The sequence below is a fragment of the Toxotes jaculatrix genome, chromosome 20, assembly GCF_017976425.1.
Source record: "Toxotes jaculatrix isolate fToxJac2 chromosome 20, fToxJac2.pri, whole genome shotgun sequence".
NCBI classification, from domain to species: Eukaryota; Metazoa; Chordata; class Actinopteri; family Toxotidae; genus Toxotes; species Toxotes jaculatrix.
Window position 1 is genome coordinate 12,914,997 of NC_054413.1, and position 27,369 is coordinate 12,942,365.

General features: G+C 39.8%; 1 protein-coding gene across 1 annotated transcript in view; it reads left to right on the forward strand.

Annotated features, from left to right (window-relative positions):
• ofcc1 (orofacial cleft 1 candidate 1) overlaps window positions 1–27,369 on the forward strand; it is an 88,638-nt gene that overhangs the window by 6,739 nt on the left and 54,530 nt on the right. Inside the window, exons 5-15 of the mRNA XM_041066318.1 lie at window positions 2,026–2,130; window positions 2,779–2,862; window positions 5,555–5,770; window positions 6,041–6,138; window positions 7,532–7,618; window positions 7,775–7,842; window positions 9,068–9,194; window positions 14,341–14,583; window positions 18,698–18,846; window positions 19,118–19,232; window positions 19,963–20,278. Coding sequence (XP_040922252.1) covers window positions 2,026–2,130; window positions 2,779–2,862; window positions 5,555–5,770; window positions 6,041–6,138; window positions 7,532–7,618; window positions 7,775–7,842; window positions 9,068–9,194; window positions 14,341–14,583; window positions 18,698–18,846; window positions 19,118–19,232; window positions 19,963–20,278 — 1,608 coding nt within the window. The remainder of the gene's footprint in view (window positions 1–2,025; window positions 2,131–2,778; window positions 2,863–5,554; window positions 5,771–6,040; window positions 6,139–7,531; window positions 7,619–7,774; window positions 7,843–9,067; window positions 9,195–14,340; window positions 14,584–18,697; window positions 18,847–19,117; window positions 19,233–19,962; window positions 20,279–27,369) is intronic.

Below are 27,369 nucleotides of genomic sequence, written 5' to 3' on the forward strand. Positions count from 1 at the left end.
CATGACTCAGCCTGGCAAATAAAAAAATAAAACTAATAAAACTTAACATGTTCACAAATTTCATTTAAAAAAACATCACTGTGTTGTCTTAGATGAGATGTTGATATAAACTTTTCAGAAAATTACTACAATTTTGTGCAACATTTGGATTATACTTATTTGTATATGTACCCTCCCAACACAACCCAAATTCTCTAAAAGTCACTTCACTGAGAATTCAAGATCCTTTGTCTTTTCATGTTATGATATAGACACTTTTTTTTGAACATGCTACTTAGTTGAGAATAAGTGAGATAAGTTGCTGGTTTTCATTTTTACTCTTCTCTTCCATCAGTTTGAAATTTAATTTTGGACACTTGCCATACCCTTAAAGCAAACAAAGTTCTTATTAGAATCAGGAAAATGTTTGTAATTTCACATCTATTACTTGTTTACTACTGACAGGGCTATGTCATGTCCAGCAGCTTCTTATAACACGTATGTCTCAAAGGGTATTATATATATTTATCACAAAACTGTGTTTTATAGGTTTGTAACTTTATTTCTTTGTTGTAATTGCTCTGAATATTTACACAAACAAACTACAAATCACAAGTAGCAAAATTGGCAGCGCAAAATAAGCAGCACTTTTTTTTATTGGGTAATGTGAATATGCATTGTAGTTCAGTGACTTGTGTGCCTTTATTGGGAGATCACAAAGATTTCTCCTTGTTTGTGACACTTCTATTTGGCCTTTACCAAAGTCTTTCATTATCTCTCATTCTCTGCTAACAGCAACTCTGGCTGGCACGAAGTGCTAGTTATTGATATTGTGCATGTAAGAATAGAGAATTGATATTTTCATTAGAGAGATGAACTGGAGGACAGCCAGACTATTTAGGTAAATCACAGATATGATTCAAAAGGCGATCCACGAAGCTACTTCCATTATGCAAATTTGTGTTTGAAAAAAGGGTTTCATAACCTCAGAGCTATTTGCGTAGAAATTGTTCAAACTCTCTGTTAACGATGCAGAGGGGTTTAACATGTGAATTTCACAGTCAATTTATGACGCCATTGAGGAGTCATACGGCTGCTCCTCGTTTAATAAGTGTTTCAGCCTGACTGTTCAACATAGAGTAAGGACAGAGGGTGAAAACCTCATGCAGATATTTCATATGAGCACGAAAGAGTCATAGTGAGCTATTTTTTGGGATGGTGGCCTAGTGGGCCAGTAGTGCGCCAGTGCAAACACACACTTAGTCACTTTTAATGCATCCAAGCACCAATACCCTCAGACTTCTATAAAGGCAATCCTTATGTGGAATATATAACGTGATTTAATGCACCATTCATTCTTTTGCCCCACAACCTGAGAAATACAAGTAAAGCAATTTAGATTGGTGTGAAATATTCAAGGCCTGTAATGAGAATGATTTGGGGTTAAGAAAGCTGCTTGGTGGCCCTGGAGCCATTGAATTCCCATAAACTCTGTGGAGAAGACTTGATACCCATAGGTCAGTGATTGCTAATAAGAAGTCAATGAGACATGGACTTGGGTTATTTTCCTTTGGATCTGCTCCTCCAAACTTGCCCGGTCCTCTAGGCCACTGACCTTGGAGTATTTAGAAGGTATTGTCTTTGAAATTCCAGGTACTTTTGAGCTTGTAGACTTTCTCATTAGTTCCTTTTGAGCATGGCAAACATATGGCGGTCGTATTTAAGAGACTGCCTGCCATGACCTTTTGCAGCATGCTAATTAGGCCCCTGAGCACCGCAGGCCATGGTGAGGAGCACTGAGAAACCCAGCAGTCTCTTTTCCCAGCTCTCTCTCTCTGTCTCTGTACTCCTGTCTCATCATGGCTCTGCCTTATCTGGTAGCAGCCGCTGCCCCTGCCCTTCGACAGTGTGGGTTTCAAAATTAACATTTCGCTTCATGTGCTTCTAATAACCACTAACCTGAACCTGTACAATTCCCCTCCTCCCTTCCCCACCAACTCCCAACCCCTCTTTCTCTCATTCTCTCTCCTCTTGCACTTTACACAGGAGATGAACATGCCCAAAATTACTTTGACCCATCGTCGGCACAGCAGACAGACCCAAGACATTGCAGGATGGCTGGGGTCAGCACTGAAGATGAGCTGGAATTAAGTATGCCATTCTCTGTCGTAATAGTTCTCTTCGGTTCATTAAAGTGAGGTGAGAGAGATCACTGGCAGCAGACCGCCATTTGAGATGGCGGGACAGTCTATGTAAATACACCAAGTGATGGCATCACTAGATTGGCTGCTCAACTTGCGGTCATTTTCAAAGGTCACTTACCATTGGTCAGTTTTCATTTCGCTATGGTGTTTCTCTCTCCCCCGTTAGGTAACATGTGTAGAGCCACATCAATAGTTTGCAGCCCCCTCCCAAAGTAGGCCTATTAAAAGCGAGCTCTTGGGAGCCAAGTAATATGCATGTTATAATGAAACATGGCTATTAATGGAGAAGCCATTTCACCTGTATCTTTTGGATATCATAGCCCTGTAATATCAAAGGATTCGCCAAATGAAATCTCATCACATGATGACAGGCCGGCTAACAAGCATGTTAATACTCCTATTTCATTACTCCTCTGCATACACTTGATTTTCACCCCTCTCCAGCTATGGCTAATATGTCTGGTTTGCATGTTAAGATGTGGTTTAGATTGACTTGTGTGATAAGTAGGAAGTAATTTTGAAGAACACAAATGCATGTGAATTTCCGGCACCCATGAAGTTGTATTTTTTTAAAATAATTATTTTAACCCTATAGCAATATTAAATGCAGATGAAAACAGACTGTATCAAAGGATGACTGCATTGCTGGATGAGGACAATACCTTCATAGACATACCTGGTATGTATTCTCATATTACTGTATTACTGTATCTTGGTAATTCAGTATTCAGTAAAATAACAAACAGAAATTTTACAACTTTAATTAAATACAGTTACTTTACTTTTACATCAAATTACTTCAGTTTGGAATTATCATAAAATAAATTTTGGGACATATAATGTCCTGACTTTATTTTTCTTTCATGTGTATAATTACGCTAAAAAATGTCTCTGCTATTTGTAGTATCTATCTAACTTTTGTCTTTTACTTTGCATAATGATGTACTGATAAGAACTTAATGTTTTAACATCATGAGATCAAATTATCAAAGTTGCAAATATGAAACAGTTACCACAGGCTTTAGACCGTGAAATAATAAACAACCCTGACAAAAATAATATGCTACATTTTCCACTAGCACTGAAAGCAGCACTAACATAGAACAAAGAGTAAGACTAGAAACTAAACCCTCACAGTAGTCAGTGCTTTCCAAGCACAGCCATTGTCCCACAGTAGGCGTGTCTTTTCTCATTAGCTCAGTTTCACTTAAATATGTAGCCAACCAGGCAACATTGAGGTGATTTAAGCTCAGCATTGTTCTGGGTGAAGACAGTCGCACCCGATCTCCTTGACATGACGCACATTTCCCTTGTAATTCCAGTGCACAAGTGATGGGTTTAGGCCCGCTTCAACAAGGTGGAATTTAAGCGACTCGTATTATTTGCCATTGTCTTGGATTTAGCTGTACCACCAAGATTAGCAGCCTCATCCATTGTCTTGGAATGTTCATGAAATCCCACAGAAAAAGTAAAGAGGATCTTGGATTAACAGTTCCTTCTTGCAATAGGCTGAGAGACAGGGAAGGAAAGAAGAGAGAGAGGGAGCTCTTACTTCTTTACTGTTGGAATCCAACTGCGGTGACTGCCAGTTAGCGCTTCACCAAGCTACAACAGAATCAAGACAATCACCTTATACTGTTGTATGGATGCCTCCCACTGGTGTAGGCTGCAAGTCTTCTTTGCAGCTGTAGAACCAGCTCAGTGTATGTCAGTATTGATCCTGACATTTTGTGACTGCTTCTCAGGCTTTTGTCTATGCTTTTACAGTCTGCCACAAAGCGTCATACACCACCTTATATTTCACAAGAAAAGACCATGAAGAAGACAAAGTATTAATGAAATGGACAGTGGCCAGTGCTGTAGACATTTTTTCAGGAAGAAAATCCTCCAGAAATCCCTTGGCTGTCTGTCTAAGATCTTCAGTTCCTCCTTTTAATCTTGATAAATTCTGTTCCTTTGGCTTGGAGATGAAAGACTACAGAACTGGCATTCTATTCATTCTAGTTCTCTGTAAGGCGTTAGGCGCTGATATCATCTTCTATGTGAAAAGCATTAGGCAGCGATAACAGCTTTGGCTGTTACACACATTGGACTGCACACGATGAATACACAGATGCTCAAAAAATACCTAAAGGCTTTCTACCAATGAGACAGTACAGCAAAACCGTTAAGACACACAGCAAGCATGTTAGCTACAGTAGATGATGCGTCTTTGCTTTCAGTAATGAATTCTAGGTTACAAACTAGAAACTAGTCCACATACCTTCCAGAAGAAAACTTTCTTACACTGTATGGGCTTGGTTTTCACAATCTGTTTGGAGGCTGATCGGTAAAAGCAGACCTTTGACAACATGATAACAATTTTTACATAAAATTAGCTACAATCTACAATCACTTAAAAACACCAAAACTTATTTGTTTTCCACCAGAATATCTGATTCTGCAGTTCAGTGTACATTTATAGTGACTACAAAGGCATTCAAAGTTCTTGTTTAAGCTTAGGGAAAGTGGTCTGGTCTGTGGTCTGGTCTACCTATCTAACCCTAACCCATAACAACAACCTAAGTTCTTTTGTTGCATAAACCTAACCACAGACAGGACTCGGAATGCAAACCCCAGTCTCTAATGAAGGCTAATGTGGTCCTTTTGTCATGCCCATGTAGAACTAAAGATGTAATAATAATAAACATGTCATGATCTGTCACTTGTCTGGGTCCGGGCCCACGTCACGATGGCGACTGCCGTCCAGATCACAAAGCACCAAAGTCCTATGGCACCCATGGTTGGTGCCTCCCATGGGCCCATCGTCTCAAACCCACTACCCTGAGAGACTGAGTCTTGCGCTCTACCAACTGAGCTAACCAGGCATAATAATAATAATAATAATAATAATAATAATTTTTATTTTTATTAAATGGCACCTTTCATGGAACTCACAGTCACCTGCCATATATAATCACGTAAGATCAATGAGTTAAAATTGATTTTGAAATATAAAGTAAAATGCATAATTCTGTTAAAATGAATGATGTAAACTGAGACTGAGTTCTGTTTGAATTTGAATATGCTGAAGACAGAATTTGAGGAATAAAAATTCCTTAAGGCTGTGTGTGAATATGATACCATGGTTTGTAAATGTTCACATTGTATGTTTTGGTGAATTACTGTTTCAGAGTACGTTGTCCAAGTCCATTTCTGTCTCTATAAACATAAACAAATCTGTGTTTGTGTCTGTTTCTGGATGTGGATGAGTATACGCATCCATCAGCATGTGTATGCATGTTCTGACGTTTATGTGTGCTGATTCATGTCTGTGTGTGTGTGTGTCTGGTTGTGTGTCTGTGCATGCCCACTGATGCGTATCTCTCCAGGTACGCTGCAAGCCTCCAGGGATGAGGAGGTGTTGGAGGTGAAGACTGGTGATCCGGTGCTTCAGTGGCGACTGCTGCTCCACGGTGGTGGTCATGCCTTGGGCTTCAGGCACTCCCAGGCTCATACCATTGCCAAAACCCAAGATGAGGCTAGTGCTGGGCTGGGAGGAGAAGCTGGACTCGAAACAGTAACGGGCAGAGAGAGCACTGTAAAAAGTAATGATATCCTTTTATTTGCTTTTGTATTTGCATGTTAATATAATATTACATTATCAAGTATATTGTGATAGTGTAAAATGTATTTTCATTGCTCATGAATAAGGAAGTTAGACACATTTTTGTTAAATGTATATAATGTATACATACTCTCTCTGGACAGTGTGTTATTTGCACAGATTGTATTGGTGAAGTGACAAAAGCATAATCATGCAGTTATTTTTGATAAACAAATGAAAAAAAATGAATGCAGCTGTATTACTTTTTCAGTGAAGATAGCTGAAGAGGTGATTCCCCATTACACCCAGCAGCTGAGGGAGCGTGTGCAGCCTGACATGATAACGCTTGGCAGCCTTTCACTGCAGCAGGTCAGGGCTACAAAGAGGAATATCTGTGTCATCATACCATACTCACCAGCACATCAGCCATGTCCATTATGCTGTGTATCAGTGGCTAATGGACATGGAGTATGTGCATGTGTGCGTGTACATTTATCTGTTTTTGTCTGCGTAGACTATGTGTACTGTGTATATGTGTTACCTACTTGGCTTTATAATTTTCTTTTTTTTCATATTTGCTTCTTTGCTCTACTTTTTGGCCCTAACCTTTTTTTTTCTTCTCCATTATCTCTATAAAAGTTCTGCACTTCATTTTCAGTACACATTGTCTGAATGCTGAATGCACTCATGTGAAATTGTTTTTTGTAGAACATGCATTCAAGGTATTTCAGAGGTTATATAATTCATTCATCTTTGGTTCAAAATGAGCATAGCTCCATAATCTATGTTACATATGATATCCTCACATAATTAATTTAATTGTGGAGACAATTTTCTTCAATCTTTGAACTTTGTTAAATTATTATGCATATTTGTTTCTGACAGAAGCTGAATTTTCTTGGTTCTTTACTTGTCTTATGGTCTTTTCAGGAAAAATAGAGCGTGACTACTTTTTTTCTATCCAACTGGGGAGTAGGGATTTTGTGATCTAGCACTGAGATATGAAGCTTCTTTCAAAACAAGTGTTTGTATTCTATCAGTCGGAAAAAGAAATGGGAGTGGATACAAGAACATGGGGTATCCATTGTGCTGGCAAATCTAGATTGCAAAGAAACACAAACATTAACGCATATGTAAACAGAGCACAGAAGTTCTATCCACTGTATTTTTAGTTCTAATCTCACTTGAAAGGAGAGTAGGAGTATCAAATTATATGAATAGAAAGTAAATGTAATGGGGGGAAAAAATGGTTCAATGTTCAACAATGTCTCACCGTCAACTGGAAGCCACAGCAACAGTTGACTCATCCTCCCTTACTGGATAATCAGTGGCATCTACTGTGTACTGTATCAGTATTGGGATCAGTGTTATCTTATTCTTCCACAATACGTGTGCGCTCTCCTACTGTTTCCACACCCACCTCCCATTGAAAACACATTATCCACCAGAGATTCCACATCTATTTTAAAAATAATAGTGTTTTTCTTCTTTCTCTATTCTGCTGTACAAACCCTCTACAGAGCGAGACGCTGTCACTTAGCAGTGTTGGTGTGTCTGAATGGGGAGAGTGAATGTGCTGACTGAATGTAAAACTGGCAGAAATACTCATCAAACGCTACATGTCTTTAGGGTCTGGCTCAGTATAGATTGCCTGCAGATTGCAGTTGCTCCTTGTGCTCAATTCTGTCTTTATGGTGCACTGCGCTGTTTCATAAAACTGCATCCTAAGAAAGTCTGCATATGTATTTATATGTATTTTCAGCAAGTGGCTCAGAAGGAACCTCTGAAGAGGCGAGAATGGGCAAAGGGAAAGAAGAAACTATTGGCCTTCTTTACTGGGAATGTTAAGGTAAATATCCATATATTCTTCATATACTGTATGAAGGATGTGTTCCTTTTTTTAGATATGGCTAAAACTTCCCTCAGGAATTAATTTTGTGACCAAATGCTTTTTTATAAATTCTTGATGCTGTATCTGTTAACATAGCCACTTAATATTTCAAAGGAGCAGCATTCACAAAGAGACTCTGATAAAGCAGAAGGAGAAGCACCACTACCCAGACTGCTTCAGTGGTAAGTCCAGCCCATTTCATATTTCTTTCCATATGTACACTTGATGTCACATGACTGTAATCATTACTTGTGTGAAAATCATTTGTATTCCCACTGACATTTGAGAAGGAATTCATATATCCTCTGCATGGTTTCTCCTGTCGGCCGGAATTGCATTGTGGGTAGTTGGCTTGAGGGCACAGAAATCTGTCCATGTCATTGGAAGCTTGGAGGCGCATCAATTCTTGGTCCAGCCACTTTGGAGATCACACATCACATCTCATAGCGAGAGCCCCACGGGCAATTTGCTTAATATGTTTAAGTTTTTCGTAATTATGGACTACCATGCTGGCTGACATGATAAAATCAAGAAACTACTGTACACATCGGTATCTTCTCTTGTGTTTGGTTGTTTAATGGGTGGGTGGTAGTCAGACACCAGCCCTGTCAGATGAATGTGGTTCGGAGTTTGGCAAGATGACCTCCTCTCGACAGCCTTGAACCCTGTAAATTCCTTCAGATATCAATGGTGGGTGGCTATTAGACATGGGAGACTTTCTATGCATCACCTAGGGCTACATCTGCCTGAAATTGAATGAGAAATGATTTCACTTTTTCTCTGCCCAAGCCTATGAAAAAAAAATAATAAAGACGAGAGACGTGGAGCTGACTTGTGGTTTTTGTAACAAATGTGTAATTCATTTGTTTCCACTGTTTCTGATTTAATGGAGGTCGAGTAATTGCATTAGGAAGCACACTGTGCCTTGTTGTGAACTGATGAAAGCACATGTAATACTTTTGATAGGCGAACAGAGAGGAGGGAGAAAAAGGAGAGAAAGAGCTAGTGCCTGCCTTTGATGCCGAGCATGTATTTGCTGAATTATCCTTCCTTTTACAAGCATCTTATCCCCAGTCACAGGCAGGCCAGGGCCCCTGTGATATTGCTTTATTTTGAGGAATTAAGAGAGGTGGCGAGGAGACAGAGCAAATCAACCGCTTATTACATTGCAACTGATAAGATTGAAAGGCAGAGGGGGAGGGGTGGTGGAGTGGTTGGAGGTGGAGGGATGGGGGGTTGGGTGTGGGGTGTGGGGTGCGGTGGGGTTGTTGTGGTGTTATTAGATTGAGATGATACAGAGTGGAACAAGTGGAACAACAAGGGAGTCCAAAATGCAGGTGGCTGTTAACAGGGTTAGCATCCGGTGTTTGTGTGTGTTGACTACGTGTGTGTTTACTGTGCACATAGCAGCAGAACTATTGAAAGCCCTTCACTCAGAGCGCTGGGAGAAGGCCAAGAGGAAGCGATGGCCAAATACGACCAGATGACAGAGCTCCCAGAATCCTCCTCTTCAGCAACACGGCCTATGTGGCAGGTAAGGTCTGTATGCTGGTGTGACCATGGACTGAGAAACACACATTCCTAGGAAACAGAAAGTACACAAATAGAAAGTGACATATCCCTTAATCTCTAAGAGTTGATTCACAGGAGAACATACTGGCAGGGTTGCTTGTTCAAAAACAGCAAAAACATACAATTATTAATCAAATGATATAAAATGTTATAGAAGAGGCTAAAGTGGGATCTGGCAGGTGGAGAAACCATAAGTTCTGGTGTAGTAGTGCAATGGGGAAAAATGACTCAACTCCCAAATGGACATACCATACTGTACTGGTAGCTAGCAATACAGATAGCCAAGTTGCATATAAAACAGATTGTGTGTATGGTTTGTTGTGTAGTATCTCCCTGGCCGCTGTAATTCTGCCGCTGATGCTTACTCATGGTGACCAGTAGCTGAAAAACTAGAACCTGATGGTGAGGATGCAGAGTATATTGGATGTGTGGCCATATGTAACACACTCAGGATAGGAACAGCTCTAGGTTTGGATTTAATAGAAGCAGAGGTTGAGTTGTAAGATCAAGCATCTGTGTGAAAATAGGCAAATAAGACCAGTGAGCAAATAAGACAAGAGTGATCAGAGAAGCAGCTCAGGATAACACTCCCACATTGCCTGGATGTTCTAAAACAAAACCTGAGAAAGCGCAAGTGCTTAGAAGGGTGCATGATCAGATGGGGAATCAGGGCATAGCGTGGACACTGTGTGTGTTGAAATAGATCTTTATGTGAGTGTATGCATTAGGATGTAGAGCAGTGAGTGAACAGATGTCAGAGGTGTGCGACAGCCGAAGAGCTGAAGCTTTTTCCATGGCGAGATCAGAGAACAGATCCTACTGCTAAAGTCATCCTAAAAGAATGGTTTATGAAATATGAATTAAAACACCTACACACTGACCATGGTAGAACTCTTGAATGTGCAATAATTGCCAAACTATGCAAATTGTAGGGGAATAGACCCTTCTACTTGCTGTTTGGAGTTCATCCACGCCTTCCAAATGATGCACTGTTAGGCCAAGAGCAAATGATGACAAGTACGACTGGTTAGCTGTATATCAGGAGAGTCTCCAAAACTCACACGCAAGAGCAAGGGAGTGTGCTTAGCCAAAGGCTGGAGAAGCAGCCCAGCAAAAGACAGGGTATACTGTCTGTCTGCTGATGCTTGACAATTGGTATATCATTGCTATTGGCCACAAAAAGGGAATAAAATCCAGGCAGCTACTGTGTTCAAAGTTGTTGATGTGCAAGGGACCACGGATGCAGTGGAACAATAGGAGCGAGAGCTCTGAAGAGGCTGCAGAGTGTCTAGAGCCTCTACCAATGGCAAGGCAATGTCATCATGCAGTCTCTCCTGTGGATGAACCTACATTGAATGGAAGGCCAGATACTGAGCTCATGGATCCAGAATTTGTGTTGTAAGGATCTTGGGTATTCAGCAGCTGAAGTGGCTTGTAAGGAAGTGGCAACTTAGGAACCTAAGAATTTGGATCTGATGACAAAAGAGTCACAAAGAAACCTGGATGTGCACAGTGAAGTGGGAGGATGTGGCAGAGAAGTGACATACCTGAGAATGACCTGGGAGCAGAACCACTGCCCTGCATCCATGCCATGTCACTGTTTACCTGCTGAGGAATCAGAGGTGAGAACTGCGTATGCTCCAATAAAGAGACAGGAGGGAAGTCAGGCACAAGGGAGCAGCAGTACCAGAGAAGTAATGAACTAACAAACAATTAACTAATTCTTGCCAGTTCTTGTAGATTGGTGAAGGGTGTTAGGTGTGTGGTATCCCCTCTTCTATTTTCTTTACTTGGAAACAAGACACAACTGTTGTCTCTAGCTGTCATGAGTTCATAGGGTTGAATTATCTGCAGGAGGTATTGAGCTAGAATCTGTCTACTGTAATAATTTGTGTACTGTAAAACTTTGGGGGACCAAGTTAAAAGTCAAGATTAATCCTTTGTTCAGGAAAGTGTTTCAGGAACGGTTGTTTCTAGGAGACAAATCTGCTTCCTTATTGTTACATTTTTGCTCTGTGTCTGGTCCCATCATTTGTGACCATGCAACACATATGACAGAATTTTTTTTTCCTGCTTTGTGTGGATGTTGTTTGTGGTTTTAAGACTCTAAGTACGAGGAAAAATGAGTCTTTGGAGGTGAAAAAGGGGGAACAGAGAGAGAGGAGGGAAAAGAAAACAAGTGGGAAAGAAGGAAGCAGCAGCTTTAGCGGTAGTATCTCCAGCTGTGGGAGGAGTGTGCTGTTGTGTTACATCTGGGGATGAGGCTGCCATGCCACCGTGCTGGCTTAAAGATGTAATGAATCTTCAGTCGGGGGCTTTCCTTCCAGGGTGACAACTGGCTTTGAGGAAGGTTGTAAATGCAGGGGAGATTGTGGTATAATTCCTCAGACTGGCATTTGTGCCCCCCAGTCACCATTCGATTATCTCCCAAATTGCTGTGTTTCACTGAGATAAAGATTTTTTATGGCTTGCTGACTTGAAACAACCGGCGCAGGCAGAATAAGGGGCAAAAGAGGGAGAGGGAAAGAGAGAAAGAGAGAGAGAGAAACCAATGGCCAAACCTGCCACGCATAGTAATTTCCTTTGGTAAATGACAAAATCTTTGTTTATATGACATTTCCCTAAAATTACTGCAGCGAGATGAATCTGAAATATAAAATGTCACATTTGGCATGCAAAACTATGAAAATATATTTCTGTGCAAAATTCATGGAGGCATTTAATTTAGAATGTGTTTAATAACTAAGGCAGCCTGCATCAGTAATCCTGCCTGGAGGTCCCAAAAAGATTGTCATATTTATTCTCTCCTTTCTTCACCCCCCTCCTTCATTCCAAAGCCAAAAAATTTTAAGGGTAAATGTTCATTGTTAATTAAGATTTACTAATTAAAATGAAAATAATTAACAAGAAAGCTTAATCTCTGAATATTAGCCCATACTTAGAAAGAAAGGAAGTTTTTGTATGTGGCATTTCCTGTCTCTATTAAGAGTACATTTTGTGTGATCAGTCAATGTGTGGAAAGCCCTGAAAAGATATTTCACCGAAAGGACGGCCGCTTGCCAGCAAAAACCACAGAGGATCCCTTGCTCAAGCCTTTGATCTCATCTGTAGGAGTACTGTAATGTTATGGCACTTTAGGCACAACTCAGGCTTGGGGCTAACAAACCTCTGATATGGAAAATTGGCTCACTTCACCTTTTACCTTCACCTTGTTGTCTTGACTGTCTCTTACGATGCATACGCAAGCATGTGAGCTCGATAATAACAGTACCTCTTGAAGACATACATAGTGCAAATTGGACACCGGTATGACGTTATTATTTTTTATTTCTTTGCCTCTTTCTTATCCTTCCTCCTCCTCCTTTTCCTCTTTTTTTCACAGTCTGTGCGCACAGATCTCTTTCCAGCGAAGGCGTTTGAAGGCCTGCATCACCTTCTCCCTAATGTGAGATGTTTGGCATAGACTGCTTTTGCCACCAGTTATACTAAATTCATTTTTTTAAGTTGTTTTGGCATGCAGAAAAGCTCACAGTGAGGAGATTGAGGGCATTACTGCAGGGCTCAGCACACACCATCCCCCTCACAGACTGGTAGAGCAATGGGCAGTGCCAGCTGCTGCTAGGTTAATGTGTGTGTTAGGTCTCTGTGACAGGGGTAGGAACACTTGTTTGGTGACAACACTGTGCAAACATGTACTGTAAAACAAACACCGGACACAGTGTATGAATGTGTGTGTGTGTGAGAGAGAGAGAGCTCATGAAACCTCTTGAGTGCTACTATGTCATCGATTGGAATCGAGGACTTTAGTTGCCAGGCACTCAAAATTTGCCCTAGGGAGTTGGTCAGCACAGTGTAAATTTGACTACATCAAATAAATGAGCATTAAAAGATGCAACTTGGATATTTAGAGAAAGGTAAATGCTTCCTTAAGCAAAGAAGGGATAGGATAAAATGGAATGGAATGTGTTGAGATGGGATAGGATAGGATTGGATTGGATGGAATGGAGAAGGATGGAATAAAATAGAATAGGATGATTTGATCTGTTACTATATAGGATATGTTGGTTTTAAAAAGGAAAGATGGCAGAGGGTTGGATAGGTTAGGAAATGATGGGATAGGATGGAATAAGACAGTGTGTCTCCTTCACCACCACCCATATTCATTGTGAAATCAATCAATCAATCAATCAATCAATCAACCAATCAACCAATCAATCAATCAATCAAGAACTTTATTTGTCCCCTGGGGGGCAATTCAAGGGTTAGGGTTAGAAATCTATGCTGCTGACCACAAATGAAAATTTTGGCAGTAGGATTATGGAGGGGGTGTCACAAATGTATCAAGAATAGTCTTCAGGGGACAATCAATATCCATATCAGATACTGAGGTAATTTTTGTCCATTCAGCTATTTTGTCTTCACTTAAGTGTGACAAAGTGGGACAGGCAGATTAACAAACTGGAGTAACAATGGACCAAAGTTTCTATTGAAGTTACACATAAAGGGTGACAAGGACCAAGAGGCTCTGCTTAAGCCTAACTGGCTTTTCATTCAGCACTGCCATAGGGGACAAAAGACTGAATATGTAAGGTGAATACGTATGAATATGTACAAATATAAAACTTTGTTTTTTTTAAACAAAAACTACCTAGCCAGCTTTCTCTTGTGTGCACACAGTAGCATTTTGAGTCTCTCAATGTAATAAAATGTGGCTTCGATGTATACCCTTTTTTTCTCTCTGTTGCTAGTCTGAGACTCAAGGGACTCCAGACATGCATCCTAACTTTTTTATTCACTTTCTCATTGTAAGGCCTGTATAACCATGCTGGAAAAGCATGTAATAAGTAAACTGGTGGTGGAAGTCATGGTACAGGGGGGAGGTAAATTAGATAGCATTACTGTTGTCAATAAGTTAGCCCCACACTGTCAACAAATTGTTTGTCTTAGAGGCAGGTGAACTATTTACTTTTACAGGCGTGTGATGTGTTGGCTGATGTTTTGTGTTAAATTGCAACAACCAGTTAGGAGACAAACAAGCATTAGATCAACCTGTTAGATTAAGATTAACCTCCAGTCATGTCTTATGTTCTGTACTCTGTGTGTTATAGGTGAACCAGAGCACAGCTCCCCAGCCTGTGGAGGTGTGTGTGTGCTGCCTTAGAGCCACCAGAGACAAACTACCCAGGGGCCTCTACACTGTCAGTGTGGCCCTTTACAGTTGTCTAGGGGGTTCAGCCATAGCCTGGTGCAGTAAAAAGGAGCAGCAACAATGGAGTGTGTCCATTGAGCCAATCGAGCATCTGGGCCGCTTCCATGACACTGACCTGCACGTTAACCAGAACTTATTCATGGTGAGGAATTTTTGATGAGATGTTGTACAAAAAAATTACATACTAAAACATGAATGGTGATAATGCAACAATTTGGAAAGCAGATTTTTTATATATTTTAAACTAAAATACAGTCCACCAGACATTACAACATAATTACATTTAGTTTTGATGAATTGCTTAGAATTTTAAGATAAATGAATAAGGCATAACTGCATAACTGCAACAAAGCAGAGATGAGATAATTCTATAAAAGAAAGTCTGCATTGACATTCACAATTAATGTTGCAGAATATGATATGAATACTAATATGTTTATATTTAGCAAGACAAGAACAGAATCAGGTTGTGATTTGTAAATATTTTTCCTTTTTCAGCAAATAACAAATATTCAGAATAAATACAAACACATAATCCGAAAGCAATTTTGACATTGAAGGACCGTGAATTAAAACACTCTCACTTCCAACAACAAAGACAAAGCCTTTGATGGAAATTTTTAGTAAAATGCGATCTTAAAAATAAACAGTCCCCCTCAGATAAAAGCAAACAATAACATATGCTGTGGTAATATGACAGAACTACTTTTTAGTTGTTTTTTGCCACCTTTTTTCCAAATCTCTCTTCCTCTCCTTCTAGGTTTCATCAGTTACAGGGAAGATGGAGCCAGTTCTAGATTGAAAGGGTTATGAGAAGTTATATTGCTGTAAAAGATGGCATATGAAAATATGCCACACACAGCCTCTAGGTTTTTTCTCCGGGAATCTCTGTATGAATAAAACAACAACTTTTCAAACATGACATTTAATCCATGCATGTAAATCAAACCCAAGATCAATTATTCATTTATATAAGGAAGTAATGTTTTATTGGAATGAAAATGAAGTACAAATGCAGTGAAAAATTTAGTGTCTTTTCTGCATGTCTTTGAGCATATGTAACTTAGCTGAGCTGGATCAGGGTGGGGATGGAGGTTAGGGGAGACAAGAGGAAAAATAGATAAGTTATACAAAACTGATATATATATATATATATACACACACACACACACACACACACACACACACACACACTATGGCATGCCGTTTAGGAAATGATATATATATGGAATGAAAGTTTGACATCACTACCGCCATGTTGTGTTTTCGATGGGATTACAGGCTACGGATGAAGGTGACACACCATGAGCGAATCAGCTAAAAATTTACTGTCGGCACTTTTAAGCAATGAGGAGATTATAAACACACTGGCGACTGTATGTACGGGTCAAAATACAAGTAACCGAATAAAGTACCGTTCTCCCGATAAGGAAATTTATTCTCTTTTTCATCGTGGAAGACCAAGTGCAGGGAACGTCCCCGGACAGGCTGTTCCCGTCCCTTCAACCTCACGGGTGCCCCCCACAGCTCCTATCTACAATCTGTGCCCGTCCACCCGGAAAGGCCAGGAGGTAATAACAGAACAGAACGCATTTCAATTTAAAGAGTAATATCCCTTCCAGCAGTAGCCATAATCTTACACTCTTCAAAGCCACCAGACTCCATTAACAAAAACGACAATTTTAACATTACCGCGCTAGGTTATTGTGCGACTTTGATGTCTTAAAGATTGTTGCGTGACTTTTGTCCGAACTAATCTTTTAACCACCAAAGTACACAAACTACCAGGAGAACGGTACTGGATTCGGTTACTTGTATTTTGACCCGTAAATACAGTCGCCAGTTTATTATCTCCTCATTGCTTAAAAGTGCCAACACTAAATTTTTAGGTGATTCGCTCATGGTGTGTCACCTTCATCCGTAGCCTGTAATCCCATCGAAAAAACAACATGGCGGTAGTGACGTCAAACTTTCATTCCATATATTCAGACTTTCATTTCATATATTCAAACTTTAATTCCATATATTCAAGTTTCATTCCACATATTCAAACTTTCATTCCATATATTCAAACTTTCATTGCATATATTCAAGTTTCATTCCATATATTAAATTATTGTTATTATTATTTTTTTTAAAGGTAAAGTATAAAATCTTACCCTCTATTTCCAAGGTGTAATAAAAGACTAGACATGTTTTGGTCCTTTTGATGAGCCACACAGCCAATAGAGTAGATTGCATTAGATGAAATCTATGCACATTTCACAACCACTTTCCTAAACCTCTTCATATAAGGGAAAACATCCTCTATAGAGGCTGCAGTAATCTCACGAACCAAATACAAATTTTGGACATGGTTGATATTGACCAGTGGATTAGAAATCTTTGTTTATGTTTATTCATTGATGTGTGCAGTACAGTACAAAGATCCACAAAAGAAACCTTAAAACAGAAGCCACTTAATCCAGTGTCCCTCCAGTTTTGCACAAGCTCAGAGAGAGAGCTTCGTCAGTGTTCTGATGGCAACTCTAAAGGCCTTAGATGGAGCATTTAGCACATGTGGACACTGTCAATGTGCTGGTGGGCGTATTCACTGAGCGAGAGCACCCAGATAATATTGTCCTAGCTCCCATCAAGCATAAAGGATGGAGTAAAATCTGGCATAAACTGAATGCAGACCTGGGATCTGATTCAGGGGTAAAAAAAAAAGGTTTACGTATGGTATGGTAAATGCCTCATGCCACTCTTCCTTTCCTCCACAAACCCTCAGCTGCACTTTGTAGACAAACCTGTTGTTGTCCTCATTGATAGCGGTGGAAGTGCTGATCAGATTTGTCTGAGACTATCAGGATTGGCTTGGATGTTTTCGTTCTCTCCTCTTGCCCACACTATAGCATGCAATTTTGGGAGCGTTTACAGGATGGTAGGAGGAAGCCAGGAGCGTATTTTCCTTTCCTCCCTCCCTTTTTTTTTTTTTTTTTTTTCATTCACCCGATGCTTTGTCTGTCTGGGTTTGGATTTAGGCAGAAACAGTATAGTTCAGTTGAAGATGTGGATATGCTGGCACTTGAGAAGAGTTGAGCCAGTGGTCTTTGCAGTTTTTTTACACCAAATGGGAAGATGTATAAGATGCCAAATTTTAATATTACAGGGGGAAGAAGAAGGAGCCATGATTATCTTTTGTGTCTTCTTTAATCTTTTGCCTTGTTTTTATTTTTTTGTGGTTTTTGAGCAAAGACACTTGACAAAGCATTTAGCCATTTTTTGATTGTCATGTTTTTTTTCTTCACTATTTTGGAGACACGTGCACTCTCGAAAAAAGAGAGAGAGAAAACATCTGTCTGCTTTGAATTCAACAGGATATTTCTCATGATTTCACGTCTCACAAACCTCACTTTCCACATACACATATATGCAAAACACATACATGTAGGTACTTCATACATATGCACTTGTACATGCACACAAATTACTATTTCTGCAGGTCATATTTCTTATAGTAAATTAATATTATGAAATATCCTCAATATCCATAATCCGTGATATTATGCCATAAATTTGTGTCCTGAGTCATATGCTACTACCCATCATTTCACAGGTGCATACCAAAAGCAGATTAGCATGGGGGTGGGAGGGATACACATGATTTATGTGTTAAAACAAGTCCTCTGCTTTTTCCATTACATCTAATAAAGGGATAAAATATTTCCACCCAGTGATGGATGGAGTGGCACACACCTCACTGTCAGTTCATTTTTAAGCAAATCCGCCACTCTCTGGGTAAATAACATTTGCCGTCGACTGCTAACCACTAACACTTTTTGCCTCATGCAAGATACCTTTAATATCATCGGTTTGATTGATTGCGGCCTTGCTGCATCACAAATTCAGTAACTGTAAGTCCATAGACTACAACGACAATATGAAGTTCTCCTCCACCCAGTGTTTGTTGCTGACAGTCTTTATCACTCCAGCATCTCCTTTTAGGCAATTTGTTGAGTTGGACAGGTAAGAATGGCAGTTAAAAAAGCTATAAAAAGAACATGGAAATAAGTTAAAGGAGGATTCAAGTCTAGGATGTAGATTAAGTGGCTCCCTGAGGGTTCCTGTCCTGTTAGTTACCCTCTGTGTTTCTGTTTGTCATTGGCTTTGTGGTTGTGAGCAAGTCTATGCACGCTTACTCATCATGTGCCTGCAGGCATATGTTCACCTGAGTGGAACTGTGGGTGAGTTTGTGCCTTTCTATGTTTCTGCAGATCTTACCTGCAGCCTGTGAGGTTGTCCCCTCCATGGTCCTGATATTTCAACTCATCGCACTACGAGGAGACAGCAGCCACATCAGCTCTGTACTGGCTTGGGGGGCATTTCCTGTTTGTGGCTCTGGCCTTGGCCTGGTCCAAGGCAGGTGGGTCAATTGTAGATCAAAGTCAACTGTTGCACCTCAAGGACTTTGCATTTTGAATAGTATATATGAGTATTTCACGTCACTTAACCACTAAGATTACTGTCAATATACAGCACATAAAATTACATGACATTATAATTAATTATCAGGTTATATACTTTAAGTTTGAAAAGAAGCAGCCAAACTTGTTGAACTGAATGTACATGAAAGCTGTGCTCATTATGAATCTCGTTGTACAGTGACTACTGCTCCTTATGTGTCATCAAACCAGGTTCAAAATCCCTCTCCTCAGGGGGGAGCCCAACACACAACTGGACCAGTTTAAAAAAATTGAACGCCTCATCTTGTTTGATCTAGACCACTGGCTGTGCAACATGTACTTTCAGGTGTGTGTGATTAAACGTGCATGCATGTTTCCTCTGAACATTCTTATCTAGTTCTGGATATTTTACCAAATGTTTGTGTGTGTGTCTTTTCCCTCATTCTGAGCCTCCCCTATTATTTGGGAGACAGAATGGTGGATCAGGCTAGATATGGGTTGGATTTTGGATTTTCTATTATACAAAGAGAGAAAACAAGAAAACCACATCTTTACCCAGCAATTCTGGAGGCATTTGACCTGATGCATTAGATTAGTAAACATATTAACTGCATTAAAAGCCAGAACAAAGCTCTCTGTCTTGGATTTGTCTATTTATTTGTCCCTTTGCCTGTGACATGTTGTTTTTATTTCTCCATTATCATTACAGTTGTCTACAGTTGCTTTGATTTCTGAGAGATGTAAACAAAGTCATATTTTAATATTTAACATCTTTTGCCAAATAGCATGTGCAATATTCACATTAGTCACATTTATGGTCTTAATTGAATTATTTTATACCATTATGCTACACTATGACAACTACTAATAGTTGGCTATGTCAGCAGTTTGATCACTAGCACCTGCAGTGTAATTACGCACACATGTTGTTTTCCCAAAAACAATGGTGAGGCAATGGAATAATATGAACTAGTGATGACATTAACATGAAGAGGATATATTAATGTTCCGTGAAGCAATATGTAGACCTTTAACACACAGACGCACCTACCTCCTTCTTGTTTGTTGTGTTTCAGGTTAAGAGGCTCCCGTCTGGAGTGTCTAGGGGGCCAGAATGTGACATCACTGTATTGATACCCCCTGCTAACCCCCCTGTCATGCCCCAACCTGAGGTTCATTATGACCAACCCCAGAGCCAACTCCAGCCCCAGCCCCCATCACAGTCCCAGTTCTGTCCTCAGCCCATTCATCACCAGCTTCACTTATACCCCCAACAGCAGCCGCATGCAGGTCCCAGCAGCAGAGCAGGAGAGCCCGCTGTGGTATATTCTCACCGGGGGTCTCCTCTCCACCTTTCAGCTGATTCTGCTTGCTCTTCCTCATCTGTGCCAGGTAGGGGTCCAATGTTAAAACCCCCGACTATGCCACAGTGGGGAGAAAATGTCACCCTAATGTCACCAGCATTGGGATGAGAAGAATGGCAGGTGTCACTTAGAGCAGTTCTCCACTGAGGTGAATGTGCTTGAGGGCAGGGTTGGGTAGAGACAGTGGGCCAAGCTTGACAGACAGAAGTTACATCAAACAAAGGATGTTTCCTTAGACTGCATGCAAAAAACCCAAAACAACACAAAAAAAAAAAACAAACAAACACTGTAGCAGTAGTGTTGGTTCAGGCAAATGCAGTATTTGAGCAGCAAGCACAAACACTGATACTTTTAACACATTCAGATAAAGCATTTTGATAATACCACCACCACTTCAATAAGAAAAGAAACTCTGCTCAGTACAAAAAAGCTATTAAGCTATTAAAGTGACACCATTTTGAATTTTAAGTTCCATTTTTCTTTTATTGTTGTACTGAAAATAAGTATTGGCCAATATTAGCTGCGACATATAACCCTGGTTTTTATACTGTCATCAACCTATTCTGGCCATTTTCTGTGCTCACTTCTAAGTGAGCACAGAACTAAAACTAAAAATCTTTTGTTTTATAATTTTGTCATTATGAGCCTTTTGTTTGTTTATTTTTGTTTTACCTTGGTGTATGGATTTCCTCATGCTAGTCTACTTGTTGACTGAGTTCCCTCCTCTGCAGTCCAGTGAGTGACTGGCTGCTGTAAAACTACAATCCATCATATTACGATTTCTGCCTTAAAGTTGTTACCTGTTAAATGATCCACTACAATATCCTAGTTTCAAACGTAATCCGTATTAACTTCATCTCACATCACGGAACAGATGATGAAATGATTTTAAAATCGCAAATGAACTGCTGTGGTGACTGCACAGTGAGTTAGTGGTTAGTGTTTCTTCACAGTAAGAATGGTCTTTCTGTGTGGAACTTACATGTTTCACCCCCACTCTCATGAAATTTTCCTCCGGGTGCTCTGGTTTCCTCCTTATAGTCCGCAGACATGCAGGTCAGGTTGATTTGAGACTTACATTCCCAGGTGTGAATATGATTATATTACGTTGTGTTAGTCCTGTGATGGACTGGTGCTCATTTGTTTTTTTCAGTGCATGCTGGGATAAGCTCCAATATGATCCTGAATAGTCCATCAGATCAGATGTGCAGATGAATGACTCTGGTGTGGTTGTCCTGTTTATCTGGTGATCTAAGGGAAGTCCCATCACAATTGTAACAACATCTGGAGGTGGCTAATGACTTCTGTTAATTGTACCAGTATTCACTTCCTTGCTTTAAAAGCACACCTTTCTCGTTGCCCACATAGTTTCAAATCATGAGGCTATAGCCAGAAATCAGATACAGGCTCATTTGGTATTGATCTACTACAAAGACGACTGGCAAGCTTCTTTGTTATTAATACATCCCACTTTTCCTTTTTTTTTTTTTTGCATGCACAGCTCATCTTTATTTAACAGTCCTCAAAAGTTTCTGGGGTGCTCTGCTTTAAACATCACACAGGCTTTTTAATTACAAATGAGTTGTGACAGGTCTGCTGGGTAGCACCCTGGCCCATTTTAAACATGATGCCGGCTGACAGCTTGGCAGTGTTCTCCCAGCACTGGAACATGTGGAAGAAATTGGTCTTTTACATTTCACAGCTTGTCGCTTCCTCCACTGGCTGACCTGTGACCCCCCACAGAGATCCTAACACCCACAAGGGAAGTGTCCCCAACAAACTGACTAGCTTTCCAGAGAGAAAGAGAGCCAGGGAGGGAGTCACTCACTATGGGAGATTTATGTTCTGCCACACAAGGCAAAAGCTACCAGATCTCTTTAACTCATACGGCTGCATACTCTGGCTTAGAAACAGACATGCACGTCACGGACACACATTGTCGAAGCCAGGTGAGGAGGTTGCTTGGGAAGTGAACCCAATCCGTGAGTGAAATAATGGATCAAAAGGTGTCCCGCACAACACCTCATCCACGCCGTTCCCTAAGCCAACCTGACATTTTTTGCCTCATTTGCATACAGATCCATTCATGTTGCATTACCTCAAGAGTGAATTATGGCGTTCAGATGAGGAGATTATGAGAAGGTTGAAGGGTGATTGGACAGACAACTTTAACCTAGCCAAAAATGGAAATCCAATTCAGCGAGGAAAAGAAGAACAAATTATCCCCTGTTCCTCAGTCCTCTGTCAAGTCTGAAGGTTTCAGGCATTTCCTTCCCATTTCATGCCCCTCTGTTTCTAATGTGTGCTGTGTGGAGATCGCTTTCTCTGTGCATGTGATGGCAGGATTTTCTTCATTACCCATTTGTCTCAGAATCAGGACAAGTATATGGAGACCTCTTGTCATTGCGATGACGTACATACAGTGGAGCTTGACAGTAAGACTGGAAGTTTGTATTCCTGAGGCCTTAAGTTAATTAATCCCCACTGAAAAACTGCAGTACGTAGTGAGGTGTCTATTACAGAATTAAACCTGACATCCCAATCCAAGATAATAGCTGACAGGTTTTGATCGAAAAATCAGAGGATTACTATACGTGCGATTGTGTGGGAACTGATGTTTTTCAGATTAACTTGCCATTGGATGATGATAATAATAATGATTTACCTGAGTTGACTCGTCCAAGCATATAGAAGTGCATTTGACTTTTTTAACATGGAGATTAGCTAGAGGCACATTGGGTTAAGTGACCTTTCACATTAACTGAATGATCCAGTTACAGTGAGTTTCTTTGAACCCAAATGACTGATTAGATTACCATCTTGTTTCATGATTGCCTTTAGTGATCGCAATGAGCACACAGATGATTCTGCCATACTGTATCGCTGCTTTCTTTCTCTGCCTTTATTTTTTCTTACGAATACATTGTAACATCCATTCCCTTGAGCACAGATGTTGATTTCGAGGATTCCTCATCTAATGTAATCTTTGGAGCGCTGCCCTGCACTTTCAGGATGTTATCCCTTCCAGGCTGGTCCCAGTCATGAGAGTTTTAAACCACAATGTTACATCATACCCTCTCAATCAGTTGCACTCTGTATCCCACCAATTAATTCAACAATGTCCAGATTCCAACTGGATGGATTCAACCTTAGAAGCCTGTTTGCAGAGATACACATGTTAACCCTCTCAGTGCGTAGGCAAAAGGCAAAAGAATCACACATGGCGGGGCAAATACAGAGCGATCAACAACACCAAATCCTCAGCATATTGTAGCAACCTTAACACAAGATCCTGATTTGGACCTCAGGGTTAAAATGTGAGTCACCTTAGATCCCTCTGTAACTTTGGACCACTCATCAGGTAATTAGGTTCCTAGGTGAGCAAGAACACCCTCTGGAACATCTCTGGTTGCACAATGACAGTATCTCAACAGTGTTGCTGCTCTCAGGCTTTTCTCTTTCCTTGGCTTGTTTTTGTCTGGACCACAACAGTGGGGCAGGATTTAAAAATGTGGATGTCTGTCTCTGACTGAAAGACTGACTGAGTGGGAGATGAAGTTAAACCACTGGCCAGCCAGGCATATGATAGCGTTTCCACACTGACTGTTGCTCTTTTAAAACGAATTGGCACAAACAGTTTCTATTAGGTCATGAACTTTCATGGACTTTTAAAGCTGGTTAAATCTAACGACAAACCTTAGCTGCTTTCCATAGAAGAGAGTCGCCAGCATTACCCAGCGAGAGCAAGGACCAGCTTTCCCTCAGCTAGCACACCTCTCTACGTGACTTATTCAACTGACCACACATCAGCTGTGCGTGAAAAACCTCCTAACATCCTCTCTGAGTAATCATTTTAAAAGTAAATATAGCCAAAATCACAGCACAGCCATTGTTTTTAACTTATGTTTATGGTGATTTTCACCAACAATGTCACAGTTATAAAATCAGGATTTTAGCAGTGCAGAGCAGCTGCTAGGAAAGTGGCTTGGAAGCGACGGCTGGTTAACATGTAGTCTTAATGGGCCACGTTTCACTCACTATTTCATATTTGTTCTGTTGTCTGACAAAAAAAAACAAAAAACAACAAAACAAAAAAACAAACAAAAAAAAAACAAACAAACATGTAACTGAGAACAGCTTTATTGGGAATTTGGGTGTATTAAGTGACTCTATATGTGAGCACAGTGAGTAGGAGAGAAGTAAACAAATAAACGACTGATACAAGGCAGAATGCAAATATGACTTGATGATGTCATGAATGTGCTAATTAGTAATTTAAAACATTTAGCAACTTTCCGAGCAGGCTTTAGCTATTCTCCATTGAAAGTAGTTATTTACAACATTTCCACAACAGTTTTCAAGTATGTCCTCAATTTTGCACTTTGACAATATAAGGTCCAGCCATATACTAGGTTTTGATCTCGTCTTGTTGTGTGTAAGCAGGAGAATAAAGGGGTGTGTTGAGAGGTAGACTCTAAACTCACACTGTAAAAACTGTTAATTAGATCCAAATCAAAAAAATTAAGGCAACATTTTCCAACTACTTTTTGCAAGTTTAGTGAACTTCCTGGTATTTTGAGTTGGTAAAAATCAGTATTATGTATTTTACTGTATGCTAAAAAATTAAGTAGAGTTTACAAGAAAAAGCAAAACATTGGAGTTTAACCATTTTGACAAATAGCAGGATATTGACCACATCACACTTAATTAAAATAAGTTAATTAAAATAAAATAAGCACAATGCCAAAAACATGCATGGGATAGATACTCTAAATTGCCCGTAGGTGTGAGTGTGTGGTTGTCTGTCTTTGTGTGTCAGCCCTGCGATTGACTGGCGACCAGTCCAGGGTGTACCCTGCCTCTCGCCCATAGTCAGCTGGGATAGGCTCCAGCTCCCCCTCAACCCTGACGGATTAAGCGGTAGAAAATGAACATTTAAAATAAAAATTTTCAATTTTTGATTTGAATTCATTAATTTCCTTTCATTCATTTAGACAAATTATGTCTGCAGTCTACTTCAAATAATTAGCATTGCCATAACTTTAATAAATAAGGAAAGAGAGTTATTTGTTTCCAACATTTATTACTTTATAATGCTGCCATATACAAACAGCTAGGTTTCTGTAAGCAATTTTAATAAGTTAAGCATCTCCTTCACCACCACCCATGTCCGTTGTGAGTATCCACTGTGCTTGGTCGAGGAATCAAAGCAGCGACCCTCCGATCTCCGGGCAGTCCAAAGTCCAAAGCCGCACTCTTAACTTGCTGCGCTACGACTGCCGCAAATGTTAATTTTTAAACATTAATGTTGTAAACATTTTAACATTAAAAATTACAGAAACTTCTGACCTCATCTTTAAGTGCAGCATAGAACACCTTCAAAGTGCAATTTGTATACTCTTAACACTGGCATTAAAATACAGTGACTCTTGACCCGAGAGATTTACATAACATAACAGAACTGACTTAAACTTAAGTGCACAGTACAGTACATTTTTATATGTATTAAAACTAGAGCTGTGTCGATAAAATCGATTCTCCTATTCTGAATCGATTCTCAATTTATTTTCTAAAGATTGATTCATACGTGCTCGCGTACGAATTCGCGTCATCGAATTCACGCATGCGCGCGTGGTGTGAAGCTACCAAACAATGAACATGGTGTCCAACGTAATTTAGTAATGCCCAAGTTTGCACTTTTTTATTTTTTACGTTAACTAAGCATTGCTGACTGTCTGACAATGTTAATTAAAACATGATAACAAATGCATACAAGAACACTGTTTAAGTACAATTTGTCCCATATTCTACTAAAACATTTGACATAATAACGCTTAACGTTTTACTTTGGACATAAACCCTTAAATGGAGTTTTGTACAAACAATTTATTGTGAAGTTCAGTAAAATCAATTTTATGATAGATAATAATAAGTTACCAAAACATTCACACATTTTACTTATTTGTAGCTTAAATTAATTCAAAAAGAAAAGGGAATTAATTTATTGGAGGAAATATACTTTTTAAAATAAATTCCTATAGACAGCACTATTGAAGGACTTTTTACAGTGCACCTTCTAACCTGGAAGAAAGTTTGTGCATGTATGCAATATTAATATTTTTGTTTGTATGCTTGTGTGTGGATGCATCAATGCAGTGTATGTACTGGATGAGTGTGTGTGTGTGTGTGTGTGTGTCTGTGTGCTGGTCTCAACACAGCTCAAAGCACAGGGGATAACAAGGAGTTTGTTGTTGGCCTTGAGTGCCCGGAGAGGCTGGAGTTGTGGCAGCTCCAGTGCTCTTAGTTCATGGACGTAGCCCTTAGCTGTCAAAGCTGTCGATGCTGCCTCCGCACTCATTCTGGTTCCACAGCGGTCTGCCCATTAGCAAGTTGGGCCTGGTGTAATGAGTGTGTGTGTGTATATGTCGAGTCTAAGAAAGCTTCCTACTCCATGGTGGTCCAAGTCTGCAAGTCCACAGTTGCTGTTGTTGTTGTTAATAGAGGCTGAGATCTGTGTGTGTGTGTGTGGGTGTGTGTGTCTGTGTGTGTACAAAGGCACAAGTGTTGCTTTGCTCTGTTACTGACTGTCAAGAAACACACAAACTTGTTAGTAAGATTTGTTTAAGTAAACTTCCACCTAGAATTTTAGAATTAAACCATTAATATAATGCACTATATTGAGAATATAGTGAATTCTCTGACATCATGCCTTTTAGTGTAGTCTATCCCCCCTCCTAACTTCTGAAGTCTTCCAAAGCTTTGTAGGTATTTTTTTTTTGTGTGTGTAAAAATTGTATCTTTAAGATGTGTACTTCAGCTACTGACATGACATGAGATCATTGGAATCTTGACACAAAATTGAGTCTACAGTTATGCCACATCATGAAATAGAAATAGAAATGATTTTATACTGAGAATAGAATAAATGTTACCCCAGCAAAGAGGTGATAATTAAAAATTACATTTGTGTTAGGATGAAATCTTCAGACAGTCTTTCTGCCATTTTAGCAGAAAGAATGTTCACTACTAAAGACAGAACATTTTAGCTGTCAGAAGGATTTCTAATGTGTTGCCTACATTTAAGTTATTATTACTAATATATTTAATCCCACAGCAAGA